The sequence below is a fragment of the Clavispora lusitaniae genome, assembly GCF_014636115.1.
Source record: "Clavispora lusitaniae strain FDAARGOS_655 chromosome Unknown tig00000105_pilon, whole genome shotgun sequence".
NCBI lineage: Eukaryota > Fungi > Ascomycota > Pichiomycetes > Serinales > Metschnikowiaceae > Clavispora > Clavispora lusitaniae.
Window position 1 is genome coordinate 887,567 of NW_027093978.1, and position 20,112 is coordinate 907,678.

The following is a 20,112-nucleotide window of genomic DNA, read 5'->3' on the forward strand; positions in this document are numbered from 1 at the left end:
AGACACAAGTCACAAGTGGCTTGATATGAAGTGACAGAGCCAACAAGACCCTGTGGTTACCAACTGGCACATTTACTGTCGCCTTTGATGATTGTGAAAGACAGATTAAGAAAAGCAGTTTCAAGCAGAGCAGAAGTGTAAATCATGTTTCTGGATTGCTCTGTCAGTAATTGAAAGTAGATTAGCATTTAAAATGACTCGTTGGCAATCCCACCCAAATGGAATTTTGGCCGGTATTGGATAAAAATCTTCATCGGTGGTTTGATATGGAAGTCACCGCTAGTACCAATTACTTCGATTCGGTTTGCATCCCTTGTCGGTTTATCAGCAGTCGTCTATTTATTCACACTGGCCTATTTAGCAATTTTCTCAGTTCACCTACATCCGTCGTTCACATGATTAATTAAGCGTTACATACCAACGAATAGTTCAGTACTTTTGGAAAAGCCACACTACACCGTAAATCATAGACGAACCCAACACAGGAATGGTGAAGTTGTCATCAAGCCCCGGGATGTTAATGGCTTCGGAAATGGAGGCGGCGAGTCCGCAAACCAAAGCATATGTGTGCAAGTTCATGGTGCTGGTTTCTGGAGTCCACATGATCTCTCCAGGACCATTGACAGGGAAATATGGCACAAAGTAGCCGTAGAAAAGATAACAAGCAGCTATTCCCATAAGTGCGCTGGCCATGGATCCGGCCAAAGACTTTCCATCGGCAATCTTTGGAGTGTATTTTCCAAACTGACGTCCAAAAGTCGAAGCAGCAGTGTCAGCCCAGCTCAAAAGCAAAACGCTCATAACGGAAATGTCCTTGGGAGCGAAAGTGAAAACGAGGGCTAACCCTGCCAAGTAGAACACGATACCGTTCCACAGAGTAGATTCCTTCTCACGCATGATGAATCTAGATCCGTTCACAATGATCTGGTTGATCTTGGAACAGTTGAAGCGGATCACATCGCTGGCAAAGAAAATCACAAACAAGGTCCACAAAGGGGCCACGATTTGCTCCTTCGAAAAACCTTTGCAGTACAAGTATAGCGTGAGAAATCCGTGGAAAGAATGAAAAAGTTTGCGGGGAACCTCATTTTCGATCAAAAACTCTTTCAAGGTACGCGGAGTCTCCTTCTCGCTGATAGACAAGAGGTCATCTTCTTCCTTTACGATTTCCGTTTCGAAAATCTCGCCCTCTTCGAAATCGGCATCGCTAATTTCCTCCTGATCGCTTGATTCGGAAAGAACATATGTGGCGTCTTCTTCTTCGATGTAGCTCGAGTCAAGGTCAGTTATTATCCTTTTCCGGATACTGCTAACCTCGATTTCCAGCACCTTGTGTGCTTTCGGCGTGGTGGAAATATCCATTCAAGAGAAACAAGTTAAGAAAGGGCCTTCTGTTATGTGCACGTGATATCCGGGTTTTCCGCTTGGTGGCATTGGGAAATCTGGCAAATTAGTTTGACCCGTTGAAAACGAGAACAATGTGAAATTATGAATTTTGAAGATTTGAAGATTCCTGCCGTAGTACGTTCGTGTTGATCTCATCGTTCAAGTGATGGAAAAATTGAAAAAAGTTGTTTCTTGGAGAGATGATGAATGTGTTTTTCTTACGCGTTTGCACCCATTTTACGAATAAATATATTCATTGTGTGATGCACTTTCTACCAAAAATCTTACCTTTCCTTCTCTTCATGTTGACAGTAGAGGGACAAGATTTCGTATCTGCTGAAAATCAATACTTAAAAGAAAGTTTGCAAAGTCCGTCTTGGGCTACTCTAATTCCTGTAACTGCAAACCTACGTCCTACGCAAACCATTGTGAAAATGAACAGCACGCCTAGAACTTCGATAATAAAAATCGTACCTGTTTCTACAAGCGAAGAAAACCTAAACGAAAAGGATATAGATATTGCATTTAAAACTACTTCAGCCTTTGATCTTCTGCGAGATCCTTGGAGAAGTGATTCACGGTCAGACAAAACTAAGCTGCCGGAACTAAGTGTTGCACAAACCTCTGGTAATCTTTCGTTGGTCTCGTCTACACCAGCGATTGAATCAGAAACTACAAAGACGCATCACAATAAGTCGGAAACAAGTTCTACTGACTTGCACCTTCTGAATGCGACAGTTCGGACCTCGATTTTTCTAACCCACCACAACCGATCTGTTCCCTTCCCAGTTTATACCAAGTCAAACAAGTCATGGTTAAGCGAAACAAAAATTCACCATCTTTTTAGAAATCCTCTCAAGCGGATAAGGCAAACTGTGGCAGAAAGTCTGAGCCCAAAGCACAAGGTTTCAATTTTGTTCGTATTATTGGCTTTCGTACTTGCCATTGTATAAGTTATCCGAGTTTCTCAACGATTCGTTGTGCAATATCCATATATGGCTTAGCCAAGTCAGTGTCTCGGTCAGAAATTACTACGGGTACTCCCGCATCCAGTTGAAGGCAAATCTTTTCGTTCAACGGCACTGAGCCCAACACATCAAGACCATGTTTTTCGGCCTCTTTTCGGGCCCCGTCAGAACCGAAAATATGCGATTCATGATGGCAATTGGGGCACACAAAATGGCTCATGTTCTGTACAAGCCCAAGAAGGGGGATGTGTACTTTTTCAAACATGGCAATTCCTTTAACCGCATCGATCAACGCAATATCTTGGGGCGTTGATACTATCACTGCCCCATCGACTTTGAGTTGCTGTGCTATAGTCAATTGTGTATCACCAGTTCCAGGGGGCATATCAACCACTAAGTAGTCTAGATGAGGCCATTCCACCTCGAATAGAAGTTGCTGAAGTGCTTTCATCACCATGAGCCCACGCCAAACCACGGCGTTTTCGGGAGGAACCAAGTAACCCATGGACATAGACGGAAGGCCGTAGTTGGTGAGCGGAAGTAATTTTCCCGTTTCTGTAAGCCGTGGTTCGCCCAGGAGAGAAAGAAGTTTGGGAACAGATGGTCCGAAAATGTCTGCGTCAAGAATACCGGTAGACTTTCCAAGCTGAGAAAGACCTAGTGCTGTGTTGATAGAAACCGTGGATTTTCCGACACCTCCTTTAGCTGAAGAGACCAATACAACTTTATCGACGTTTGGGATTCTTTGCTTGATAGGCAATCCACGGGCCATAGGCGACTTCGAAGATTTGGGAAGTCCAAGCGGATTCTCATGAAGGAGAGTCTGGGCTGTGTGGAAACGGCGGAACATGGCAAAGGGAAGTTAAAATTAGGATCAGCAAAAGTCGACATAAAAATCCAATTGCAAACCAATAGAAGCGAAATTTGCAGAAAGATAAATAGCGATGCGACTGGATCTGAATGTGGAGTAATCATCGCAAAATATCCAGTGCGCACATCTATTGGAAAGCCTAAGATCTAATGTTGATACCAAAACCATGGCTACAGCCAGTCCGAACTATATGTCCTAAAATCACTTTTTGTCGCTTCTACCATCCGACAATATTTGCGCTTTCAACACGCCCAGGTCGTGCTGCGATTGGAGTTATTCGAGTTCTGGGCCCAAAGGCTCAATATGTCTACCACCAATTAACAAAGAGCAAGAAACCTCCTCTTCCTCAGAGAACCAGCGTGCGGCGTATTTTTGGATCGAATGGAATGCTAGATGAGGCGCTCACTGTCTTTTTCCGTGGCCCAAAGACCTATACTGGCGAAGATTTATTGGAACTTCACGTTCATGGGGGAAATGCCATTATTAAGGCCGTGCTTGGCGCAATCCAAGAACTTCACGACCCAGAAAATGGGACAGAGATCCGCATGGCTCAACAAGGTGAGTTTTCACGCCGTGCGTTCATGAGTGGTCGACTAGATTTGACTGAAATTGAAGGAATCCGTGAGATGATTGACGCTGACACAGAATCGCAGCGGCTCTCGGCACTTGCATCTCTCACAGGAGAAAACAAGCAAGTCTTTGCTCGCTGGCGTGAAGAGATTGTTCGAAACATGGCACTTCTAACCACAGTTATCGATTTTGGCGAAGAACACGATCTCGAAGAAACAAAAGAGCTATTCTCAACCGTAGAGAAGAGCATCGACTCCCTTATAACAGAAATCGAGAGCTACTTGCGCAAAGTGCGTGGCTCGGATATTCTTCTTCGGGGAATCAAAGTCTGTTTGCTTGGACCACCTAACGCTGGGAAGCTGTCGTTACTCAATTATCTTGCTAATAATGATACAGCAATCGTGTCTCATATAGCTGGCACGACAAGAGACATTTTAGACGTACCTCTTGATATTGGCGGCTTTAAAGTTGTTGTGGGAGATTCAGCTGGTATTCGAAGCTTGGAGAAAGCGGATACGATCGAACAAGAAGGAATTCGCCGTGCGAAACAGAGAAGCTTAGTTGGTGATGTGGTTGTTGCTGTCCTTCCTGTGAATGAGCCGCTAAGTCCAGATTTGAAAGAGCACATGGACCTTCTACGGAAAGAACAGAAACCCACAGTGGTTGTGCTCAATAAAGCAGATCTAGTTGAAAAGGTTGATAAGACCGCTTTTACTCAAGCTTTGCAAGTGAAACCAGAAAATGTGCATGTTGTTTCGTGTCTCAATGGGCAAGGAATGGATTCTCTTCGAGAGGCATTAGTAGCCCATTTTAAGGTCGCTTCGATGTCAGAAACATCCGATCCTGTGGTTATTTCAGCGAGAGCCCAGGATCTTTTGGAGCATGATGTATTATATGGATTGAAACAGTTTAAAGTTTGGAAAGACAGCGAAGATGTCGTCTTGGCCGAAGAGTGTCTCCGACAGTCTGTGGAAGGCATTGGAAAAATAACAGGAGATGCTGTTGGAGTGGAAGAAATTTTGGGTGTGGTTTTTTCCAGTTTTTGCATCGGAAAATAGGCAAATTCATGAGGCACATAGAATATAGAACATTACTTTTCTCATGATATTTTGCCTCTAATTCGTTTGATCTATTGTGTTTTCTTTGCGAAGATCCCTCCGAGCACAATTGGGCCTCCTCATTCAACCGAGAGGAAGAAACCTACTTGTAAGTATTTATTTCTTGCCTTTGTCTTCATATCTCATTTTTGAAGATCTCCCATCTGCATAATATTTGAATGATAAATACCGTTCGGAAAGTTATTTGTTGTCATCATTGGGAGGCATCTACTTGTAAAACCCCAATCAAAGTCCATAACTGCGGATCTAATTTATTTATTACAGTTTTGTGGTTTCACCTTCAGTTTCCAGTTTATAAGTCTAATCTATGGTACAATGGGGGCTTAAGCGTAAGACACAACGTAGAGAGTGAATTTTTCCACTTCCCAATTGAGTTTTATCTGCTGCAACTGGTTCCGTGTGTGTCTTCCCGCAGGCTCATCAGAGCTTGCATGGACAGGTTCTCTCTTCAAGTTCTTTGCCAAACTGGGCGAGAGCCGCAACTCAAAGTTGATCACGTTAAGCCCATAATTCAACTTCAAATCGTACGTGAGTCCTAGAACCTTGGAACGGCCGTCCACAGGATCAACTTCTTCTGAAATCTCGCAACCATGCACAACCTCTTCTTCGTTGACAAATAATGAACACATGAAGTCTTCTTCGGCTTTTCCTTTGAGCATGCCGCGGCCGTCGACGAGGTCATTTTCTTTTAGTTTCAAAATGAGCTCGTGCAATGAGACACGGAACGTGACTGAAGAAGACGCCTCTTGGGGAAGAGACACAGAGTATGCCTTGGTGGAAAAACCGGACGGCGCAAACTGGTAATCAAAAAATGATGCCACATTAAGCACCGGCGCTGTTGGAAATAGCGAGTGTTTTACAAACTGCAGTTTCGAAAGCATAAGCTGTGGCTGAGATGCAAAGGCAGAAAGTGCCAGCGATGCACTAGTATGGGAAGATGTGAGAGAAACGCGACGAGTAAAAACCTCATTACTTGGTGGCGTTGTTTTGGATTTTCCCATGACGTTGACTTCCGTAGCGTCAATTTTGTCCTTTCCGGGCTCATCATCCTCCGGCTCGTTTCCCTCTTCTTCCTCACGCAGTTGTTGAGCGGCAAGAGCTGCTAGTCTCTGTTCTTCCTCAATCAACTTTTTCGGTTTTCTCCCTCTTCTCTTTTTAGGGGGCTCACCTGGAGCAGATGCCGGCATGTTTAGTTTGAGTTTGGTAGGTTCCTTTTTGATTTTGAGTTTCAATGGTTTCGCACCGCCCAAAAGCTCGCTTTTCAATGCCTGGAACTTGTCTTCAAACAATTCTTGCAACTTCTTAGAGTCCTCGTGGATAAGCGAGGAAGGGTCGTTGAACTGCTGTGCGTTGCGGAAAATCAAATCTGTAGCGTCGTAAAACGCTTGCAAGTTGGTATCCACGGAGGCATCGGCCAGGAAAAGCCCGTTTTTCAACTGCTTTTTGACATTGTTGAAAGATGTCGGGTTTGCAATCACCGTGTAGTACTCTGGGTATTCGTCAGGGTCCACGTCCTCCACAAACGGACCCGAAAGAACACCTTCACCTGGGAACTCGTGTTCGATCACCTCGTCCAACAAAGCAATACAACTCTGAGGTAAATCAACGTCCGCTTCGCCTTGGTCCACTGTCGCTACTTGTTCTTCGACATGCTGCAACAATTTCTGCGCGTCTTGTACAATCCAAGAGTCGGAATCGTTGTACTTGACGGCATTGTCATACATGAGCTGGAAATCCGCAAGGAAAGACGCCGCGTCGTCATACGCGCCCTTGGCCACTTTCTTCCCAATCTCAAACAAGGAAATGGGCTCGTCGATCATGGCGTAGTAGTCTGGATACATTTTTTTCGAAGGAAGCTTGACAAAAGCAGTCACTAGAGCTCTTGTGCCATCGTCATCCTGCAAAACATCTAGACCTTCGAGAATGGTTTTGAACGCCAGAGAGGATTCTCTTTTGGGTTTTTTCGACACAGAGGTGTCGCTGGTGGCCGCTCTTTTAGGTCTTCCCATTGTGGTGCAATGTTTATAGAGAGTGTTGATTTTCGAGTATCTCAAGAACCGCTGTATGTGCAGGAATACAACATTCTTATATTTGGAGAATTTTCATGTTCAAAGCAAAATCTACTAAATAAGATGGGCTAAATGGGCCAGAGACAACGAAGTTTGAAGCTCACTGCTTTTCCGACTCCAAAACGAAGGTTTTTGCTCAAAATCGGGCGGGGCTTAAACGGTGGAATAAGCCTGGTGTACGGGTGCACACTCTCACCCAAAGTCGCCTCACTATAAACGTTATCAGCGCCTATAATGACATATTCCGTTGATAGTGTTACCATTTTATATGGAAGCGAGACGGGAAACGCCCAGGACTATGCGCATTATTTAGCAAGAAAGCTCCGATACCACTCGCTTCGGCCAACTTTGGCCAGTCTCGACTCCTACGACATGAAGAAATTGATCACCGAAACTCGGTTTTTGATCATTCTCTGTCTGACCACAGGCCAGGGTGAACTTCCACGGAATGCAAAGAAGTTCATGCGTTTCTTGTTGAAGAAGAAGCTTCCCGCAGACCTTTTGAGCCATGTCAAGTGTACGACCTTTGGGCTTGGAGATCTGTCGTATCCAAAGTTCAACCACGCGATAAAGAAGATCCACACTCGTTTGGCCCAGTTGGGGTGTGTGGACCTTTCGCCTCGCTGTGAAAGTGACGAATTAGCTCCCGAAGGTGTCGATGGGTTTTATGCCGAGTGGGAGTCGGCCCTTATAGAGGCTTTGCACTTGCATTTCCCAAATGCGCCGCAAATCGACGAAAACGTTTTGCTTCCCCCAGAATATCGCCTTTCTCTCGACGAGAGCAAGCCAGATTTGTGTCCAGTAGGCGATCTCGGTTTGACACGGCCAGCTGCACTTTTCCGGGGGAAAATCACGAAAAATACTCGTGTGACAGCACAGGACCATTTTCAGGATGTTCGCCATGTGGTGATAGAGTCTGCGGATGCTCTTCTGTATTCACCAGGAGATACTGTGGCCCTCTATCCGCAGAATGACGAGAAAAGCGTGGAGCTTCTTTTAGAGCTGCAGCCGCATTGGTTAAAGATAGCTGATAAGCCTCTTTCTCTTCCTCATGTGGATATTGAGGGAGGACTTATATCTCGCGAGAAATTGACATTGCGTACGCTCTTAACCTACCATATGGATATCCAGGCGATTCCTCAGCGGTCTTTCTTTGCGCTCCTCCATCATTTTGTGGATTCTTCTTCAGAAGATGGACAAAGAGAGCGGGACAAGTTGCGCGAATTCAGCCAGATTGAAAACTCAGAGGATTTGTATAACTACGCTCACCGGCCTCGGCGTCTGATTCTTGAAACTGTGATGGAGTTCTCTCAAAACTTACGCATCCCAGTGGAGTATGTGCTAGACTTGTTTCCTGTGATCAAAGTTCGCTTGTTTCTGATTGCATCAAAGCCCTCACCAAACCTAATAGAAATCGTCGTGGCGATTGTGGAGTACAAGACGATTATTCGCCGTGTTCGCCGTGGATTATGCACCAAATGGCTTAAACTGTTGGAGCCAGGCAGCGAGTTGGTTTTTTCTGTGCATGCCTCAAATTTGCAGTTTTCGACACGTCAGAATCCTTCACCACCTGTCGTTATGGTTTCTCCAGGTACGGGCGTTGCACCAATGAAGTCACTCATTGAAAGTGCTGCTGGTCTGCAGGAGCTCTACTTGTTCTACGGATGCCGGTATCGGTCCAAAGATTTCTTGTTTCTGGATCTTTGGCTGTCTCTCGAGGCTAAAAACTTCCTCCATGTGTACACGGCCATTTCCCGGGAGGAAAGCAAGTTCAAGTACGTACAAGATTGCATGTTTGGTGAGAAGAAGCTCTTGAGTGATTTGATCGTCAATAAAGGGGCGATTTTCTTTCTTTGCGGGTCTAATGGAAAAATGCCAACGCAAGTACGCCTCACTCTTGTGGAGATTCTTCGGGAATTGGTTGCAGAGCCGGAGAAATACTTGATTGACATGGAGAACGAAGGAAGGTACATTCAGGAAACGTGGTAGAGATGGCGAAAGACAGAAGGAGAATAAGCAATAGCAAAGAAAGCTCATTTAACCTGTACTTGGGCAGTAATACCTCTACAATACTCAAGTTATTCCAAGAGGAGAAGTATGTGTACCTGATATAAAATGGATACTACTTGTCGTTCGACCAATGCTGGATGGAAATCATTTATAGATGAGGCAAGATTCACAGTGATTTTGGATTCGCAATTATCATCATTGGATTAGAGGCTGCAAGTATCGTGTGGACGATAAATCGAGTACTTCAAAGAGTATAGAGAAAATATAGCCAGTTGTATGGAAACTAACTCTTTGCTAGTCTATTTATGATACATTGTAGACAGAAATCGCTGAAACGGTTGCAAAGGAGAATCTTCTGGCAATTTTCGGATCAAATATAGTAAATACTGACATGCATTAAGACGTATTTGGAGCAGGTGCCAGAAGCATGATCTGACCTCATGTTCTCAGCTTCGTATTTGAGTTCTGTTCACAATAGGATCATAATCATTATTCATGATTACAATATGGATCTTGATTACAATATGATTCATGATTACAATATGAATCTTGATTACAATATGATTCAATATGATTCATGAGTAGCCTTTTCTTACGTTTCATGATTTCAGGTATTCTTTTCCATGATGCGTATTTCCGCTCCGGTCCTCCATATTTCTCCATACTTGAGAAAAATGGCGCGAATCTCCACCACATGTTCAAGTTAGCATGCGCCAGGGTAGCGCCTAAAAGAGCGATTCCTTGTGTTCGCACGCTCGCGTCAAAGTACCCGCCAGAAATCAGCGTTGATGGAAAAACCTTCAAAACAGACGAGTGGACAAACATCCCCCAGTCTGTATTGGCATTAACCGAGCGGCAGCTCCATCAAAACCCTAACCACCCGATTGGAATTCTTCGGGACTTGATCGAGTCCAATTTCCACGGCCTCGGGTACACCTTCTACAACGACTTCCGCCCCACGGTCACCACATTCCAGAACTTTGATGTTTTGGGCTTTCCGCAGGATCACCCGGGCAGATCGAAACTGGACACCTACTACTTGAACAAAGACAACTTGCTACGCACACACACGTCGGCGCACGAGCACGAATGCTTCCAGACCTGCGAGACGCCGGGCTACTTCATCACCGCAGACGTGTACAGACGAGACGAGATTGACAGAACGCACTATCCCGCATTCCACCAGATGGAGGGTGCTCGCTTGTGGACCAGATCGGAAAACGTAGCGGAGCAGATCCAGCGTGACATAGACTCGATTCCGGCGACAAACATCATTGTCGAGGACCCGTTCAGAGACTGCCCAGCCAACGACAACAACCCGAAACAGGAGTATATGACCGACACCGAGGTGCGTTTGGTGTCGACGCATTTGAAGAAGACTATCGAGTACATGGTCAATTTGGTTTTTGAGCGGGCCCGCGAGTCTGCCCAGAAAGCTGGCTCGACGGAAGAGTACTTGAACGAGCCCTTAAAAGTTCGCTGGGTCGAGGCGTACTTCCCGTGGACTTCTCCGTCGTGGGAAATCGAAGTGTGGTGGAAAGGCGAATGGCTAGAGTGCTGTGGATGCGGCGTTGTGCAACAGCAGGTTTTGCTCAATTCGGGGCTTTCCGAAGACAAGTTCGGCTGGGCGTTTGGCATCGGTTTGGACAGAATCGCCATGTTGTTGTTTGGAATCCCCGACATCCGGCTTTTTTGGTCTCAGGACGAGCGTTTTGCCAAACAGTTCTCCAAGGGAAACATCTCCACTTTCCAGCCCTACTCCAAGTACCCGGGAATCAAGCGGGATGTCAGCTACTGGTTGCCCTCCGACTCCCTATTGCACACCAACGATGTAATGGAGATTGTTCGTCTTTACGGAGGCGACTTGGTTGAAAGCGTCGTGGCAATTGACGAGTTTGTGCATCCAAAGACAGGCAAGCGCTCGCAATGCTATAGGATCCATTACCAGTCCATGGAGCGCAACTTGACCAACGACGAGGTGAACGAGATCCATAGAAAAGTAGAAGAGGATTTGAAGCGCAACTTTGGCGTGGAAATCCGCTAATGTAAATAGAATGCAAAGTATCATTTGTCTCTAAGTAGTATCCTATACTTTCTAGAAGAAAGGTTGGAAAATCTCTAAGTTATAGATGGGCTTAATAAACCATCGCAGCTTCGTAACATTATTCAGCGAACATTTTCTCGTTCTCCCCAATTATGTAATCTGGCCACATGGATCGACGATCTCAAACCAGTTGATCTTTCTGCTCCAAAATTTACCTGTTTCTGGAACAGAGAATCAAACACAATGGCAGTTGACATTCTCCTACAGGTGACTTTGAAGCAACAGCTCTCAACTTTACATGCATCTGATATAGACACATGTAGACTGTGCATCTCATGACTACAAAAAATTAGGCTACTAAGTCAGCGAACTCCCATTCTTGACCAGTCCTTGAAAGTTCAAGAGTTGTAGGATTATTATCATGCTGCGTTAAATTTCTCCAAGCCTCCTTTTGATCCTACACTTCCATCCATTTGGCCTGAAAAAAAAAATTATTCTCACAGAACGAAGAAAATTGCACACGAAAAGTATACAAAAGACATCTGCAATTTTTTTTCTATAATAAATCTTAAACTCCTCTCTTTCTAGCTTCGTTAAGCTACTGGAAGACCAACTACCGACCTGCACACAACACCATGTTCCCGCAAGAAAAAAAGCGACAAAAACCTTCAACTACAAACACCACAGCAACATGTTGGGATTGGGAAGGAGCCTATTGAGCTCTTTTAGTACTTTCCGTACGCCTCAGCCTCTTTTCACGAGACTGCCTCTCCAATCTGTGTTCAACACCACTTTGAAAAGATACAAGCACGAGTATGCTCCACGATACAAGAGAGTGAGAAAAGCCATGAAGGGCAGAGTGACGGTGAGAACAGGCGGATCCATCAAAGGGAACTCGTTAGAATTTGGTGAGTACGGACTCAGATTGAAGTCAAATGGCATCAGAATGACGGCCACTCAGCTCAAAGAAGCCGACAAGGTGATTTCTCGAGAAATCAGACCTTCGGGCGCCTCTTTGATCACAAGATTCACATGTAACGTTGCTGTGTGTATCAAGGGTAACCAGACCAGAATGGGTAAAGGTAAAGGTCCGTTCGACCACTGGATGTGCCGTGTACCAACAGGAAAAGTTTTGTTTGAGATCCGGGGCAAAATCCACGACAAGGTGGCACGCGAGGCGTTGCGTAAAGCTTCCGAGAAATTGCCAGGCCTTTTCGAGATCATTGACCGCAACTCCAAGATCAGAGTGAGTCCGACAGTGTTGGTGGACAAACCAGAGCCTGTCAACTACGTGGAGGAGATGAACAAGACTCCAACGAAAAAGTGGACAAACATTCAAACGGCAAAGCTTCCAGAGTACAGGCTTTACCGTGGCCGCTAACCAACTTGTATATAGCAACGGTGGGATGAGTGTATTTCGAGATGAATAAACACCAGCATGAGAGTACGAGAACAGAAAGCCTTGTGATTGTGGATTGTGTATGAGTGTTTGATCTCATATGTACACGACTCTATTGTATGGGAACATGTAGATTCTGTTCCTATGGATTCTATTGAATAGGAACAGTGTATGATTCTCTTCTCCGCATGATTGTGTTCCAGTTCTGATCGTTCAGTCTGAATTATTTGCACAGCATACTCTTCGATGGTAAATAAGCCATTCTCTGCTAGACCGAGTACAAATGATTTGCATTGAAGACTATTTAGCCGAGCCTAGGGTGTGCGATTCCATTTGTCATTTCGCCTCATAGAAAGCAAGTTGATATTTTCACAGATGCTCTACTTGGGTATAGCCTGATGATTTTAATCTACCCTTCTTGTTTTATTCATTCATTTGTCTCCGTTATTTTTCCTGCTATTATCCTCCTTCGTTCAATATCTCCCAGACAATATTTCATACAGTACAAGGTGTATATAGAAACCATGACTACACCATCCACAGCTAAACTTGTGGGTCGGGCATTGACACAAGCACGCAAACTAGTCGAATCCGATACCGAAGTTTCGACCATTGACCTCAATCTATTGGGAAATCTCAACACCAACCAGTCGCTCAACTATATCAAGCTTGAAAGTCAGTTGACCTCATTAGAGAAGGATGCAGAACAGAGGGAGGCACTTACGCAAGAATTACATTCGCTTGAGGACGAACTCACCCTTATAGAGAAAAGTGTGGCTCCGTTGGGCGAGCTAGTGGAAGAACTAGATCAGTGGTCTCGAGAAGTTGCGAGAGAACGAGAGGCGCAAGCGATAAGCTGAAGAAGAACTGAGGAACCTAAAGAAATGAGCCAAGGAGAGGACTGGGATGCAAGAATAAGCAGGATTGAACACCTGAAGCATTGGGATTGCTGGTGCTGTCTCCAAGAGCAGGAATTCCATATTGTTTCTACGCCGGAGACAAGACGGAATAGAGACGGACTCGGTTACGACGCTAGCCAATTGATACTGAAAGGCTTAATGCCCAAGAATTGCTAGGAAGTATGCCAAGCAGAAGGATTTGCGTAATGATCTGGCAGAATTACTCATGTTTCCAGTCTTCCATGAGGTGCTGGCTAGCATATTATATGACAACTGTTTGCTACCATTGCGATATGGACTGCTAGTAGTAGTATCCACTGGTATTACTGTCAATTACAATGCTATTAACTACTGCAGTGGCCCACACTCTTGTCTCCGGCTTGTCTTCAATTTATCTTGCGACTGTTTTTTTTCTCTTGAGGTTTTCTGTCTGGGGCACCTTTGCTGTCTGGACTGAGTCGCCTTTTCTTTTCTTGTCTCATTTTTTTGTCTTGGTCTTTTCTTGGTCGGTGCTCGGTCGCCGACGGCTTTTCTCTCGCGTACAAATAGTGCGCTTCTTTCACAAACACATCTAGCAACTAGGAAAGAAAAAAAAAAAGACAAGATTCTCCGATGTTGCCTCGCAGCCTCTTGCTTTGCTTTGTTTCTGTTGCGTTTGCCGCAGACGCTTCTGTGAAAAACGCAGACTTGCCCTTGTCTGACTTGCGCAAACTCAGCCAGGAAGATCTTGTGGAGTTGGATGAGTTCCTTTCGAGAGTCCAGCAGGTTTTGCACCCAAAGGACACGATGGTGGATAAGTTGGGCGCAGCACAGGCACCATTTGCCCGTCTCGTTGCCAAGTTGGGAGCCGTGCCGCCTGTGCACCGGTTATCTCGCAAAATCAAGGGCGACGAGTTTTCTGCTGGAGAAGTGTCTGCCCAGGCTGATTCGCCCGAGGATCTTGCCCAGCAGCGCCAGACGTACCTGTCAATGAGACTGATTTTGGATGTGCTTTTTGGTATGGAGGATGGAGTTGATTCCGACGCAGATTCCGACGACTCCGACTCCGACGACAATGCAGACTCCGACGCCGAGTTGTCCGATGCCGACGCTGCAGAAGACGATGTGGACGACGATGCAGATGCTGACGGCGACTTGTCAGACGACGACCTCGACGACTACGACTGGTTTTACCGGATTTTTGGAACCACAAAGGATGGGAAGGGTGCCCGCGCTGCAGTGGACGAAGCGACACCAAAGGTCGGCAGCCTTGAGCTCCAGGCACAAGCCCAAAGATACAGCAACTTCACCGAGACTATCAGCACTCTGACACCCGAAGCCGCTGAGCCTACCGAGGTTCCTACTTCTGAGGAATCCGCTGTCCCTGTTGGAACCGAAGAAGACGTCCCTGCGGAACTGTCTTTGGAGGATGTTCCCGCTGCATCGGAAGAGTCTTTTACTGAACCTCACGGATCTGGGTCTTCTGCCGAACAGCCAGAGCTGGTTTCGTCCAACACGCCCATTGTTGACTTGCGTGGCCCATACGGCAACTGGAGCAACTGTAACGGCACCACGTCGGCCGGATCCAGACGCTGGTCGGTGTCTTGGGCCGTAGCTGCGGCTGCACTCTTTGGAATGATTTCGGCATAGTGTTTTTAGCCAAATGTACAAGCAGTGTTTGTTTATTGTAGAAGGGTTAATTTTTGGCATGATTTGGCAACAGAGAGTTTTCCCTTCAAAGTGGGTCCGTAGAAAAATGAAAAAGACTTAGCATTACCCATAAAGTGTTCGATTGTTTATATCTTGTGCTCTGCTTTATTTCCTTTAACACTCTTACCACGGATAAATTCGAAAGACTTCTGATTTTGATATTTTTTTTGTTCAACGTCCCGTTTACTGAAAGAAAGTATCTTTGGGTAGGTGAATGTTCATTTTGTTCACCTTCTACTACGAATATGGATAACATATAGTCAATCGTGGATGAATATTAAGCATCAATAGCCTACATCTTCTGTAAACGGATCAGAGGAAACACTGTCTAGATATTGAACTAGGGTGGAGGTGGAGCAATTTCTCTCATCTACGTTTCTCTTCTTTTTTAAAGAGACAGTGTTCAAAATTTCTACACCTTAAGCCGTTTACTCTTCCTTCTAACCTAGATGAAGTTCTATAGAATTATAGTTATATGGTTCTGCGCATTTCGCATGTCGCATCTTGTGCCCTTTGCACTCTTGTCTTTGCATTTACATTTGCACTTCTCACATCTGCATTTGCACTCTTTCTTGCACTTTCTCTTGCACTTTTGCAATCCATATCTTTGCACTTTTCCGTAATCTTTCTCGATGATTGCAAGTAAGTGGGCCCTCTTGGTTCTCTGTGTTGCCGCAAAAGCGGAAGTACTTGCAGACACAAAAGATAACACAATTGCTCCACCTTCAGCACCCAAAAATTCTGTGGTGCCTCAAAAAGGTATGACCCTTGGTAATGGAACCTTGGCAGACGAGCGCCGGCTCAATCTCACAGGTAAAACCGTTAGAAAAGCCGGTATTGGTCGTCTTATTCGATTCAATCGTGATGGCGATAGCGACTCCGATTCTGACGAAGACTCTGATTCTGACGAAGACGATAGCGACGATGATTCTGATGACGATGACGACGATGTCGGGCGCCTCGAAAGAATACGTTTTCTTTCAATGAATGGCAGCAACGCCACAATACCCGAGGTCGCTGGTGACTATTCGGCAATTAAAACTGCGACGACAACGATTTCGCTGTCGGAAAAGCCCGAAACAACCCGTACTACTAAAAGCACAGCTACAAAGAGCGAAACATCTAGTGAAACAGCGCCAGCCGCTTCCACTTCCATTTCGCCTCCCAAAATTGCTCCTGTGGAAGAGTCTCCTGCTGCCAGGATTTCTGTCGCCGTATGGTTTGCCGTAAGTAGTTTGGCTTTGTATGCTGTTTTGGGTTAGTGCCATGTATAGCTGTTTAGGTCAATGCAAGAGGATCACAAAACCTACCCTCTGGTAGAGTCCATTGCTTACTCCTGAAGGGCTTTAAGTCTGTGTCTCATATCGTCAAGCATAGCAGTGTCGTCCTCTTCAATTGGCGAAGTGATTTTCTCCTCGGGCTCACTAATGACAGGAACTTCATGGTCGATCTTGTCGAATTTCTCTTGCGTAAGAGTTTCGATGATTTTGTTCACTTCCTCCTGCGACTCAGTCTCCAAGTCGTCGTCAATTGGGTCGAGATCCACCATATCATCCATCATCTCGTTGATTATACCAGCCTTCATTAATTCCTTCGACAACTCCTGGAACGTTCCAGTCATCATGCCCAAGTTGGTCAACAGATTCACATCCTTCATTACGCCTGTGGACACCAGAATGGACTGGGTCAATTTCTTCATCTGCCATTGTTCATTCACCGACATGGTTATAGACTCAAGGCGAGTTTTCGAAAGGTGGAGTTTTTTCTGCTGCTTATTGATGTTGACGAGCTCGCGGGCATAGATCTTGGCGCTCTTGTAGTCGCCGCTTTTCGCTGCTTTTTTGACCAACCCTTCTGTTTTCTTCTTGAGCGGTTGGAGCTGATTGAGCGAGCGTTCGAGCTCCCGCTTATTTTTGCGAAGAAGCTGGTTTATCTTGCGCATCTGAAGTTAGTACAGTAATAAATGAGTAAGCAGGCTTGTGAACATACTTGCTCCTTGGGGTCGGGGCCCCATATGGCTTTTTTGATGTAGTCCATAGTTGGTGGGGATTGGTGTATGTTCGCAAGATGATAACCGGGCTGTGGTGCACGGGTTTAGATAACAGTTGGGATTACAGATGTAGGGAAAAGAGGCAAGAAAATGGGAAAAGCAGAAAATGGGAAAAGCACAAAATGGGAAAAGCAAGAAAATCCTACAAGAAACACGAATATTGGAAAATGGAATCAAAGGACAGAGAAGTAGAAAAGTAGTTGAAAGAAACGATGGGCCGGATACAGAAAAGTACAAGCAGGAGTCAGTAGCACACAATCCTAGAATATCCCATTTGTATCAGCTCCCTTACAGTTATAGCTGCTTTTGATGGATACATAATCTATTAGAACGAACATTCATCAAAGTATCGTGTGGCATCTGGTGTCATACACGTGATGTGACATCTGCGCCTCTGGCTGCGACATTATTTATACCCTCACACATCCCCTAATTGTAATCTTTCACCCCCACCTTTTTCCATGAAGATTTCATCCAGCTTTGCCGAAACACCTTTGCCCAGCACAACGCAAAAATATCTTTTGGTGCTTATGGCACTTTTGTTGCCACCTTTGCCCATTTTCCTCTTGACTAGCCCCAAACACACCATCAGAACCAAAGAATTCTTCATCAGTTTCTTGCTTACGTTTTTGATGTACTTTGCGGGCATCTTGTACTCGATCTACTTTATTTGTTTTGCATTCCCAAGCTCCAAGACAGACGGTTACTTCCGCCTTGGAGACGAAGAAAACCAGAACGCCCCAGTTCAAGCAGAAGCTGCTGCTCCAGCCAAAGCTGCTCCAGCCGAGACTGTGTCTCAAACAGAAGGCCCATCTGACGGACTTCCTTCTTACGAAGAATCTGAAACACCAAAGGACATTGCGTCCAAGGTCGGCGACCACAAGGTGCAATTGTAGAAGAGTTTTTAGTGTTCTCGTTGTATAATGTTTGATTATTTATGATCTATACAGTGAATTGTACGAAATACGTGTATGAATTACGTGAAGAAAAAAAAAAAATTATCTAGCATATAATGCTTGATTAATGAATATCAAGAAGAGATGAGAAAATGTTACGGTCCAATCGAAGGATTAGCATATGCAATATTTCAGCCTTGTCAATAGGAAATTCTTGTAACGACAAGTCAGGAGGGACATTGCTGGATTTGTACCATGAAACTTTATCAACTTGCAATACTCAATCAGCAAATTCTTCCGAACCGGTTTCCAATTCTACAAATTACTACTTTCTTTCTTCAATTGTGATTCTTCATTATGATTTCGTCTCTGACTTACGACAGCACCACCACCATTGCTTTAGCCGCAAACCCCTCCAAATGGAAAATGGATTTTTGTCCCAAGCTTAATCGTTCGTCGAATGTAGCCGCAATTTCTAGTACCTTGGTTCCCTTTGCCGGATCGAGTCTTTCCATCAATTGTAAAGCGGTCATTTTCAAAATGAGCCGGGCAGGAATGCAATGAGACAAGAGCTCGTAGAATGTCAAACGTAATTTAGCCAACGTCGCCACTTTCGGCTCAGAAAGAATGGACTTGGTGATGTTCTGGATAATCAACTCCCAATCCAAAGTGATGGCAGCAGCCTCCAAGTTTTTCAATTGGATGGTTTCATTTTGCATGCAGAGTGTTTCAAAACTCAAGAGAGCCCGGCGCAAGTTCCGGTCACTGGCCTCGGCCACGGTTTCAAGGTACACTTGTCTTGCCTGGTCGTCGTTTGGAGGATTAAATTTGACGGCTTCCTTTTCGGCCACACCCAGCAAAATCAGCGCAATCTCGCCTTTTGAAGGGGCTGGGATTCTGACAAGCAAAGTACGCGACTTGATTGGTGCTATTATGTTGGCAATTGTGTTGCACACCATGATGAGCCGGATGTTGGCCGAGTATTTTTCCATCGTTCTTCTCAAGGCTGCCTGTGCATCCCTGGTCAAAGAATCGGCCTCGTTGATCAACACGATTTTGAATCTGTGTTTCGGGCGGCCCTGGCTAGCAAAATCCACTTGTTCTGTCGAAGCAACGTCCTTCAACAAATCTTGAATCACCACGCGGTCGTTATTGCCCATATCCGATGGGGTAATTTCTAAGTGGTGTGGAGAACTCAACACATTGAACTCGAGTTTTCTGTTTGACGACGTTGTGAAGGTTTTCACGTCAATCTTCATTTTCTCCACTTGGGCGCCGAACAACTCATTTAGCGTGGTATAGATTCTGGTCTTTTTGCCTGCTCCACTTGGTCCATACACAAGCAAATGGGGAAAATCGCCCGACGAGGCCAAAGACTGAAGAGACTTTGTTATGGAATCATGATACGAGAGATTCTCAAGCTTTTTTGGCCTGTATTTGTCGACCCAGAGAGACATTGGAGAAATGAAAAGTTGAACGCGTGCGTTTTTTGACATCGCGTATGGTATTGATACAGTACAAGCTTTATCACCCATCTTGTAAAATAGTTCACCATCCTTAATTTGCAACTGTAAGTATGCAGCTGACTGCTGTAGAAATTAAGTAGCATTTTTTAAAGGGAAAGACAAGTTCCAACAATTTGGACGTTATCTAAAACTTCGCTCCTACATGATGTCGTTTCTCTTTATTAATTCGTAATACGTTGAGGTTTGGAACTTGCTGGATATCAAATACGGGCAACCAAACATACTCTTTGTGTTCTTCTTAATTTATGGAAGTTACTTGCTACTTGAGATTTATATTGACTCTTCAATATTTACTTAAAAATAATGAAGAACTAATTCTTTAGAGTTACATTACTACGCCATAGCCTTGGGTTAATCATCCTTGTATAAATTGCATTTCAGCCAGTCATTTAGTAACTCGTGAAGGATAGTGTTAGAAATGATCTGGAAAAGCTTGCAAGGTGCTAACACCAATAGTCGGCTTTCACGTGTAAATCTTACTTCAGCTAAAGAAATAGATTGCTTCATCTTTATTGGAGCTAATTATGTGCATCGATGGCCTTTTGTGGTATTAGAGAAGCGGAAACAATACGAAATGTGAAATGTACACATTTTTATATCAACTGGCTGCGTCACTT

The 20,112-nt window shown here is 44.9% G+C and overlaps 13 protein-coding genes across 13 annotated transcripts; 8 read left to right on the forward strand and 5 right to left on the reverse strand. All coding sequences in view use genetic code 12, as the record gives it.

Moving 5' to 3' along the window:
• Positions 1–429: 429 nt before the first annotated feature.
• FOB63_003420 (diacylglycerol kinase) lies at positions 430–1,362 on the reverse strand (the record flags this gene model as incomplete). The annotated part of the gene is made up of 1 exon (XM_002615462.1): positions 430–1,362. One exon carries the CDS (start codon positions 1,360–1,362, stop codon positions 430–432), a length of 933 nt encoding a protein of 310 aa, XP_002615508.1.
• A 978-nt stretch (positions 1,363–2,340) lies between these two features.
• NUBPL (uncharacterized protein) lies at positions 2,341–3,204 on the reverse strand (the record flags this gene model as incomplete). The annotated part of the gene is made up of 1 exon (XM_002615460.1): positions 2,341–3,204. The coding sequence occupies one exon, from the start codon at positions 3,202–3,204 to the stop codon at positions 2,341–2,343; it is 864 nt and encodes a 287-aa protein (XP_002615506.1).
• Positions 3,205–3,374: 170 nt separating this feature from the next.
• On the forward strand, positions 3,375–4,853 carry FOB63_003422 (uncharacterized protein; the record flags this gene model as incomplete). Its single annotated transcript, XM_002615459.1, has 1 exon — positions 3,375–4,853. One exon carries the CDS (start codon positions 3,375–3,377, stop codon positions 4,851–4,853), a length of 1,479 nt encoding a protein of 492 aa, XP_002615505.1.
• A 383-nt stretch (positions 4,854–5,236) lies between these two features.
• On the reverse strand, positions 5,237–6,922 carry FOB63_003423 (uncharacterized protein; the record flags this gene model as incomplete). Its single annotated transcript, XM_002615458.1, has 1 exon — positions 5,237–6,922. One exon carries the CDS (start codon positions 6,920–6,922, stop codon positions 5,237–5,239), a length of 1,686 nt encoding a protein of 561 aa, XP_002615504.1.
• Positions 6,923–7,216: 294 nt separating this feature from the next.
• Positions 7,217–8,971, forward strand: FOB63_003424 (NAPDH-dependent diflavin reductase; the record flags this gene model as incomplete). The annotated part of the gene is made up of 1 exon (XM_002615457.1): positions 7,217–8,971. One exon carries the CDS (start codon positions 7,217–7,219, stop codon positions 8,969–8,971), a length of 1,755 nt encoding a protein of 584 aa, XP_002615503.1.
• A 598-nt stretch (positions 8,972–9,569) lies between these two features.
• On the forward strand, positions 9,570–11,036 carry MSF1 (phenylalanine--tRNA ligase; the record flags this gene model as incomplete). The annotated part of the gene is made up of 1 exon (XM_002615456.1): positions 9,570–11,036. One exon carries the CDS (start codon positions 9,570–9,572, stop codon positions 11,034–11,036), a length of 1,467 nt encoding a protein of 488 aa, XP_002615502.1.
• Positions 11,037–11,727: 691 nt separating this feature from the next.
• On the forward strand, positions 11,728–12,417 carry FOB63_003426 (mitochondrial 54S ribosomal protein uL16m; the record flags this gene model as incomplete). Its single annotated transcript, XM_002615455.1, has 1 exon — positions 11,728–12,417. One exon carries the CDS (start codon positions 11,728–11,730, stop codon positions 12,415–12,417), a length of 690 nt encoding a protein of 229 aa, XP_002615501.1.
• A 542-nt stretch (positions 12,418–12,959) lies between these two features.
• FOB63_003427 (uncharacterized protein) lies at positions 12,960–13,295 on the forward strand (the record flags this gene model as incomplete). Its single annotated transcript, XM_002615454.2, has 1 exon — positions 12,960–13,295. One exon carries the CDS (start codon positions 12,960–12,962, stop codon positions 13,293–13,295), a length of 336 nt encoding a protein of 111 aa, XP_002615500.2.
• A 651-nt stretch (positions 13,296–13,946) lies between these two features.
• Positions 13,947–14,963, forward strand: FOB63_003428 (uncharacterized protein; the record flags this gene model as incomplete). The annotated part of the gene is made up of 1 exon (XM_002615453.1): positions 13,947–14,963. One exon carries the CDS (start codon positions 13,947–13,949, stop codon positions 14,961–14,963), a length of 1,017 nt encoding a protein of 338 aa, XP_002615499.1.
• A 692-nt stretch (positions 14,964–15,655) lies between these two features.
• On the forward strand, positions 15,656–16,285 carry FOB63_003429 (uncharacterized protein; the record flags this gene model as incomplete). The annotated part of the gene is made up of 1 exon (XM_002615451.1): positions 15,656–16,285. One exon carries the CDS (start codon positions 15,656–15,658, stop codon positions 16,283–16,285), a length of 630 nt encoding a protein of 209 aa, XP_002615497.1.
• Positions 16,286–16,353: 68 nt separating this feature from the next.
• Positions 16,354–16,965, reverse strand: VPS24 (ESCRT-III subunit protein; the record flags this gene model as incomplete). The annotated part of the gene is made up of 1 exon (XM_002615450.1): positions 16,354–16,965. One exon carries the CDS (start codon positions 16,963–16,965, stop codon positions 16,354–16,356), a length of 612 nt encoding a protein of 203 aa, XP_002615496.1.
• A 569-nt stretch (positions 16,966–17,534) lies between these two features.
• Positions 17,535–17,969, forward strand: FOB63_003431 (uncharacterized protein; the record flags this gene model as incomplete). Its single annotated transcript, XM_002615449.1, has 1 exon — positions 17,535–17,969. The coding sequence occupies one exon, from the start codon at positions 17,535–17,537 to the stop codon at positions 17,967–17,969; it is 435 nt and encodes a 144-aa protein (XP_002615495.1).
• Positions 17,970–18,343: 374 nt separating this feature from the next.
• Positions 18,344–19,465, reverse strand: RFC5 (replication factor C subunit 5; the record flags this gene model as incomplete). The annotated part of the gene is made up of 1 exon (XM_002615448.2): positions 18,344–19,465. One exon carries the CDS (start codon positions 19,463–19,465, stop codon positions 18,344–18,346), a length of 1,122 nt encoding a protein of 373 aa, XP_002615494.2.
• Positions 19,466–20,112: the final 647 nt, after the last annotated feature.